The sequence below is a fragment of the Chenopodium album genome, chromosome 1 (genome assembly GCF_948465745.1).
Source record: "Chenopodium album chromosome 1, dcCheAlbu1.1, whole genome shotgun sequence".
Taxonomy (NCBI): domain Eukaryota; kingdom Viridiplantae; phylum Streptophyta; class Magnoliopsida; order Caryophyllales; family Amaranthaceae; genus Chenopodium; species Chenopodium album.
In genome coordinates, this window is record NC_137834.1 from 86,185,279 (window position 1) to 86,194,063 (window position 8,785).

The 8,785-nt window shown below is 33.8% G+C and overlaps 1 protein-coding gene across 1 annotated transcript; it reads left to right on the forward strand.

The window, feature by feature from the left end:
• The first annotated feature begins 766 nt into the window (after positions 1 to 766).
• On the forward strand, positions 767 to 3,576 carry LOC145637889 (B3 domain-containing protein REM16-like). Its single transcript, XM_081688897.1, has 6 exons — positions 767 to 880; positions 1,744 to 2,122; positions 2,235 to 2,399; positions 2,586 to 2,774; positions 3,040 to 3,191; positions 3,292 to 3,576. The coding sequence occupies exons 1-6, from the start codon at positions 767 to 769 to the stop codon at positions 3,574 to 3,576; spliced, it is 1,284 nt and encodes a 427-aa protein (XP_081545023.1).
• Positions 3,577 to 8,785: the final 5,209 nt, after the last annotated feature.

Consider the following 8,785-nt stretch of genomic DNA (forward strand, 5'->3'; position numbering starts at 1 on the left):
AAACAATCATATTTAAATATTATATCTTTTTTGTTCTCATCCAAACCCAATATTTTTTTTGTAATTATTTCTTTCTCTCACATACATTACTTTTCAATGTATTATTAACCTCATTATCTTTATTTAATAATTATTAAATACTTCAACTATTTCACTTAACTTTTATTTTATTCAAGTCAATTAAACTGCCTAAAAATATGTGTAGTTCAGGGTTCGTTCACTTCAATTTAATTTCAGTTCAGCTCCAATTAGTTCAGTATATTTCATTTCAGCTCCAATTAATTCAGTTCACTTCAACTTCTAATTTCCTTCTCTCATAAAATATTCATTTCAGCTCAGTTTAGTTCAATTTAACTCCTATCAGTTAAGTTTAATTCAGCTCAAATCAGTTCAGTTCAGTTCACTTCTATATTGTGAATAGACCCTCAAAGTATAACACGACGAAGGGAGTATCTATCTAAACAAGTAAATAGTCAAAACTTATTTTTTTTTTTCTCATTTAACCTAAATAAATAAATAAATAAATAAAAAACCGTTTGCTTTCCAACATTGGTTACGTAACATTTATGGATAAGAGCTCCGATTTTAATACTCCGTACAATTTATTTCCTCCGTTTATATCACTTGCAAATTCTGTTTAATTTGATTATTTTTACGGTTTTACCCAAAAAGGAAAAAAAAAAAAAAAAAAAAACATTCTTGATTTAGTTAGGGTTTTATTTCCATCTAGATTTTGATTGGGAAGGTCAGCATTAACCTGAAGCAAATGGAGAATCCAGGGAAATGCAGCAGGAGGAGCTGGGAAGAAAATACTTATTGGAAACATTTTCACTCTGTTCACTTCTTTCAAATTCTTCCTTCTAATTTTCAACAACACCTTGTAAGTTTTTTTTTTTTTTTTTTTTTTTTTTTTTTAATTTTTACTGTGCTTTTAATTTATATGGTTTTTACTTTATATTTGTTACTTGTATTAGTTGCATACTTGCATGTATGGGAGGATGTAGGGGATAACGATCCCTCTATATCCCCCCAAGAGGTTGGTGGTTCGACTCCTGTGATAGGATGGTGGGCCCTCCCCGTGTGTACCTTATGTCAAAATACAAAAATAAAAAAATTTAGTTACATGGATTGATCACACTATTCATATATTCTTCCTTTACTACGTATATTGTGATTTTAAAAGAAGAGTATAGTTAGGCAAGATCTTTCAAAATATTAATTGTTATAATTTAGTAATTTACTATAATATACGAAGTATATATAAAATGTTAATTGTTAAAGTTGTTCGTTGATGAACATGAATTTCAATTGAATCATTTAATAAAAAAAGTGGGGAAGTATTTTGTTAGAAACAGGAGGTTAGAAATTTGAATGAACAGGGGAGTTATAGATGAGGGAATTGTGTTATTCCTAGGATGTTATGAGGTTATGTTGATTAAATTGTAAATTAACTTGAAAGGGAGAATTTAGGATTATGATTCATGTGTACCCTAAATTGCAAGTTTGAAACTTTAACATCAACATTATCTCAATACTAGGGGTTTAATGTAATTTGAATTGAAAGACATTTGTAAAATGGCATCGGAATGCCGAATGCTTCTTGGTTCATACAGCCGACCCCATCATATTTAGATTATTAAGGCTTCGGGTATTGTTGTATTTTTTTTTATCCTCCACTACTCCAAGGTTGAATGAAATAATTATTGTTCCCCCATCTAAAGATTTGCATTGTTTCATCATCAGAAACTTCCTGAGAAATTTACTTCAAATGAGATTGCAAAGTTACCAGAGAATGTAATTGTGAAAGGTCCAAATGGAATTATATGGCATGTCAACTTACAGAGTAATGACAGCAATCATGTAATGTTAACTGGAGATGTTTGGCAAGAGTTTGTCAAAGCATACTCCTTGCAAAACAACGACCTTCTTACCTTCAAGTATAACAGAACTGACAAATCTTTCGAGGTGTTGTTCTTTGATCAAACTAATTCATGTGAGCGAGAATCTTCTTATTTTGTGAGAAAATGTGAACAACCTCAATCTAATGGTGGTTTTGATGAACAAGCAAAGAGTGATTCGTTTGATAAAATCATTTGTTCTTCTGACAGCACCGCTCACACAGGTAGTATATTATGATCAAGCTAAGTTAATTATTGGGCGAAAAGATTATCAATCTATGTTTTACAAGAGTATGGTTAACAATGTAGCATACTAATATTCATGTGCTTAAACAGATCGTGATCTTGATGATGAACGGGATGAAGATGAGGATGAAAATGAACCTAGCAGGAAATCAAATAAACACAAATCTACTTCAAAACAGCCAAATTCTTTGAAAAAAAATCAAAGTACTCCAAAAGAAGCCTTATCTAATCATTCGAGGAAAAGGAAGTTTACTAGTATGTTTCTGAAAAGACCTAAAGATCTTGTCCATCTTTCTTTTTATGCTCTTCTTTAGTTCTTTATCTATATATAAGCGTAATCTGTTCATAATTTAGCAGGAGGATGTTAATTCAGTGATCTTTTGCTACTAACAAAATGACTGATCTTGTGCTACTATATATATTTTTGTATATTATTTTAAGGATTCGATAAAGGTGAAAGAGATAAACGAAAGGCATTCATCATTGAAGATGATTCCATTTCAAAGAAGAACAATTCTTTGAAAGTGAATGGCAGTAATTTAAATAAGACTCGCTCTCATTCTGATGCTCGTGTTAGCAATAGAAATGATGTTCCAATCTATGTACGCATGAGTAGGAAGAGCTCCACTGGTATGGCATCAGTCTCTAGTTCATTTACTATAACAATTAAGAACATATTTTGTTTATGTTGAAGTGTGAACTTTTTTGCTTTTATCCCTTTTTGCTGACTTCTGTGGATGACTATATGGAATAATCACTTTTGGTTCATGTAGTCGACCCCATTTATGGGATTAAGGCTTTGATTGAATAATTTGACTGATATGAAGAGAAATTAGTCCTGTAGTGTATGTATCACGTAGTTTTCTCTTAGTGTGCTATAAGTTATTTTGTGCAGTTGTTGCTGCTGCTGCAAGCTATATATCAAACAGAAGGCCTGTAACAGACGAAGAAAAAGAAAAGGCTTACGTGTTGGCAACAAAATATGCCACCGATGAAAGCTTCATAGTGGTCATGAAACCTTCACAAGTCTATAACAATTTTGCTTTGGTAAAATTGCTTCTTTTATGAACCCCTGCCCTTATGATTATTGATTGACAATTGCAGCTTTTCTTGCTTAACAAACTCATCTGGCACTTATGTATATCAGGTAATTCCTCAAAGCTGGAATTATAAAGGTTTTTCACGCGATAAAAGACAGGAGGTGATTCTTAGAACTAATGACAACACATGGGAGGTTAGCTTTTGTATTATAAATCGCAGAGGACATGGAGCATTTAGAGGTGGATGGAAAAAATTTGCACTCGACAATTTCTTGGAGGAGTCCGACTCGTGTTTGTTCGTGCCTGGTGGCCAAGAGAACAAGCGTTTTGTTCTGGATGTTAGCATTTTCAGAGTTGTTCCTGAAGTTACTCCTCTTAGCCCTGTACATTAGAAGATTTTATACTGTCTTTGAGCATGTTTTGAATAAATGCATAGGCACATTTGTGTATTGGTGAATTGTTGCTTGCATTTTCTTTGATTAGCTTTTCAATTATTGTGAAAATTCAACCATATGTCAGCTTATGTAACCTAATATTCTAATGAGGTGACAAATTAAACAAATTGTTTGGATCAAGTTTGGCTTGGATATGATCATTTTATTTTGAGGATAATTTGAGCTGTCTGATTTGGTTTTACATTTAAACGGGTCACAATATAAATCTAAACTAGCAAATTCAATATAAATTGGATCAAATCATATCCTAACATGCTAATTAGATAGTGGAATGCAACGATTAGATGTCACATGTATCAAGTAGTAAGACATTAAATTGATTTTGAAAAATAGAAATATTTGCATTGTGACTTTGTGAGTAAGTAATTTTTTTTTTTTTTTTTTTATTTTTTATTTTTTTTTTTTATTTAAATAAGTGAGTAAGTAATACTCCCTCCGTTTTTAAATACTTGTTTCACTTTCTTTTTCCGGCCGTTTTTAAATACTTGCTTCATTTCCTTTTATGGAAAACTTTTACAATATTTAATTCATTTCTCACACTTAGTGGACCCAATATAATACTCTCTCTCTTCCTATTCTCCCACTACTTTTGCTATTTACAATTTTTTATTTTCTCAACTACCCCACTACCGCCATATTTTATTATATTCTCCAATTTCTCCTAAAACTCCGCGCATGGAAAAATGGAGAAGTATTTAAAAACGGAGGGAGGATTTTTGTAAATAGGAATAGTTCGTTGGGAGTATGCAAATATCTTGATAAATGAAAATACTTGCATACGGAGTAGAAAATATGTACGTAGGAGTATGTATGATAGAAATGTGTGTAAAAATATATTCTCTCTGTCCCTTGTTGATAGTCTCTTATGGATAATTTTCACGGAAATTAATAAACATAAATAAAAGTAGTAAAAGTACATTGAAAAGATAAATTTACATCGAGTATGCAAAAAAGTAGAGAGAGAAAGTAATAAAAAAATACATGAAAAAGCAAAATTTACATGAAAAAATTAGATTTGCACAATTATTGTTGCAAGTTGGAGGGAATTTTGGTAAAAATTTGATATTAATGGTACTTGAAAAAAACAAATGAGATTATCAATTTGGGACTAAAAATTTGCTATAAGGTACTATCAATAAAGGACGGAGGAAGTATCAAATTTGCACATTTAGTAGATACAAATTGATTTTATGAAAGAAGAAAAAATATACTGCACTACACTTAAATACTTAAATACAAATTGATTACACTTAAATACTTAAAATCCGTTTTAGGAAGATGAAGAATTATCTAAGCAACTTAAATGATATTTACTGCGCTGACTAAAATTAAACGCTGAGTTAAAATCTTTCTATTTACATCTATTAGGGTAAAATCACTATATAATTTGTTTCTAATTAACTGGGTTCCAAAAAGTAACACACTTACAATTTCCAATTATGAAGAGCAGAACATGGGAAGAGAAGATTTATTGGAAGAATTTTCATTTTTCTCAATTCTCTTTAACTTTACCCACTAATTTTCACCACCACCTTGTAAGTATTCTGTTTTAATTATTTTATTATATATAGTAGTGAAAGATTGATTTATTCTCTCCGTCTCTTTATACGTGTATTAGTTTTATATATTGATTGACAAATGTTGCAATTAATCTAGGACGAAGGGAGTACTTTTGAGTGTTTGATTAATTCATGCACTTGAATTGATTAGTGTGGATTATTGCTCTCAATTGACATGGTTGCTTTACGGCTTGGGAATGCTCTCAATTTTATATATGATAGATCATATTTAAATGATAGGGTTGGAAATAATACTTCCTTTGTCCAAAATTAATAGTCACAAACTCACAACTCAATTGTCATAATATTTCTTGGTGTTGGATTGGGACATAAGTCAAAACGTTGTAAATAAAAACACAGATGAATGAAGTATCTTTATTTAGCCAGTTAAATTTCTTCATTTTGTTGCTCTTATGTCATTATGTGTGTTTATTTTATTATTAGTTTTCTGAATGTGCTTAAAACAGAAGCTTCCTGAGAAATTTTGTGACTACATGAGAACTATGTTACCTGAACAAATAGTTGTTCTTAAAGTAAATGGCATTGCTTGGAATGTTGGCTTGAAGAAAGACAAGGATGATATTATGTTTCATGGAGATGGGTGGAAAGAATTTTGCAATGCTTACTCTTTAAAGAAAGCAGATGTCCTGGTCTTTAAGTACAATCGACGTGAATGTTTTGAGGTTCGGCTCTTTGATGGAGCAAGCTCATGTGAGAAAGAAGCTTCACATTTTGTAGGGAAAGTTCAACAGCAGAACTCTGATGATGATGATGACGACAGTGAAGAATCTGAAGAGAGTTTGAGCAAGGGGTTCACTGATGATACGCGACAAAATGTTTACTATGACTGTCATAATGCTTCTAGAAACAGGCGTAGGAAGAACCCTGGTTGCAGGACACCCAAGAGTAGTTCTGCTCGTTCTACAGGTATAACTTATTCGTTATTTGGATGATAGTATAACAGATTTGACGCAAGGCTCTTCCTTAGGAAGAGGAAAGGGAGTCTGGACTAGACTAAAATATCCTGTCTTAGAACTTTGGTAGTTTTACTGTTTCATTGGCTGCAGAGGAAAAAAGGCTGACAGTTTTATGTATTCGATTATTCATTCTTTCTGCAGATGTTTCTGATGATCAAAATGAGTCTGACGAGAATGCTGATGAAGAGGATTCTATCACAGAAGAGGCTAGAACTACTCCGAAGAAAGCAGCTACTACTAGTTCAGCTAGAAAATTGCCAATTAGTGCTTCAAGGAAAAGGAATCGCAATGGTGGTAGTCGTGGTACGTTTTACAGTTCTACTAATACATAAGAGTGTGATATTGCATTATTATTTGAGAACTATAGTGCTTCATACTTGCATTGATTATATGTCCTTGTTCAAAATTGATGTATAGTATCATGTATATCTTGAATTTTTAGATTGTTTGGTACAAAAGAAATGACTAGGAATCAAAGCCCTTGCTTCATATTTGGTTTAATCAATTAAAATGACTAGGAAAAGTTCCCTTGAAATGCTAGGAATTCGACGAGTTCATCATTCGTGTTTCTGACATCTTGAGGCCCCTTTTCAATTACATGAAAAAGCAGAGAACCTGATAATTGTTTTAGCTTACATCCATTGTAGCACTTTTCCTTTTGTTTTCTTAGTGTTGGAATGTGACTCGAGAATCAATCGAGGCTTGGCATATAAGCTAAGGGGAAGAATTGCTTGTGTTAAGCAAGGAAGCATTGGATGGGTCAACTTCAACTGGGCATATCTCTCAAACTACTTAGAGTTTTGAGGTGATTCAAGTTGGAGGTGAAAGCTTGTTTCAAGAGCTTTCCAATGATAGGTCATAAGCTTAATTCCGATAAGAAACGAGGAAGTTATAGCTGTTTTACTACGGGCTGTCTGTGCTGATGCGAACAGGGGAAGCACGTCCGTGCCATATTTGGCACGTCCGTGCCATATTTGGCAGTAGCTACTGAAATGAGTTATCTGGGCTTGCACGTCCGTGCCATATTTGGCACGTCCGTGCCTTCCTGATACCCTGTCCAGATCTGTCGGGGGTATAAATACTCATTAAGGGTATTTTGTTTATTATCCCCAAATTGAGTGAAACACAATTAGAGCTAGGGTTCTTGTTCTTGAAATCCTTGTGCTTTAGAGTGGAAATTAGTGAGAGATTACTCTTGTAAACACTAATTGAAATCAATACAAACATTCTCCTTGTTCTTGGGTGGGTTTTATAGTCTTCAAGTAATTGCTTGAAGGATTTTCCCACCTTCCAATTTTTTGTCTCTTTTACTATCAAATTTCCTTATTGTTTTTGCTAATTACTTTAATTATCAACCATTTGCTCTAACAAATTGGTATCAGAGCTAGGTTAGATCCTTGGGTAAAATTAGGGCTTGTTCTTGGTTGATTGAAAATTGAAGGTATTTTGGCCATGGGAGGTTCAAAATTTGATATTGAGAAATTTGATCGGTCAATCAACTTTGGGTTATGGAAGTTGAAGATGAATGCCATTTTGGTTCAAAATGGCTTGGATGAGGCAATGCTTGGGATTAAGAAGAAGCCTTCGGCTATGTCGGAGGAGGAATTCTTAAAGTTAGACAAGAAAGCTCTCTCCTTGATTCAATTGAGCGTTTCTAATGAGGTGTTGAGGGAGGTAGCGAAGGAAACAACGGCAGCGGGGTTATGGTTGAAGCTTGAGTCGCTTTACATGACAAAATCGGTAACCAATCGACTTTTGTTGAAGAGCAAACTACATGACCTCAAACTTGAAGAAGGTAAATCCTTGAAATCTCATCTTGATGAGTTTGATTCTATAGTTATGGACTTGCATAATATAGATGTTACTTTAGATGATGAAGATTTAGCTATACGTTTGTTGTGTTCATTGCCTCCCGATTATAAGCATTTTAGAGAGACGGTTTTGTATGGTAGAGATGAATTGTCACTTGAGGATGTTAGGAGTGCGTTGTTGCAAAGGGAGTTAATTGAAAATCAATTAACTAGAAATGATGACCTTGTTCATGGTGGTGAAGGTCTTGTTGCGAGAGGTAGACCAAAGGAGAGGAACAATTTCGGTGCTAAATCCGGTACTTCTAAGTCTAGATCAAAATCTAAGCTTAAGAATGTTGTTTGTCATGCTTGCCGTAAGAAAGGCCACATTCGGAAGTTTTGCCCGGAGAAGGGGAAAAAGGATAAAGGTAAGAGTGTTGCTAGCACATCTTACCATGACGATTCGGCGGCGGTGGCTCATAGTGATAGTGATGATTCAATTCTTCTTGCAGTTGAATCGAATTCAAGGTCCAATGACAAATGGATACTTGATTCGGGGTGTTCTTATCATATCACTCCCAATCGACATTGGTTCTCTACTTATGATAGTGTTCAAGGTGGAGTGGTATTAATGGGCAATAGTGCGGCTTGCAAGGTTGCCGGGATTGGGGCGGTTAGGATCAAGATGTTTGATGGAATGGTCCGTACTCTATCAAATGTGCGTCATGTTCCGGATATGACTAAGAACTTGATCTCATTGGGCACTTTGGATAGCAATGGTTGCCGGTGCACTCTTGAAAAGGGTGAGCTTAAGGTTGCT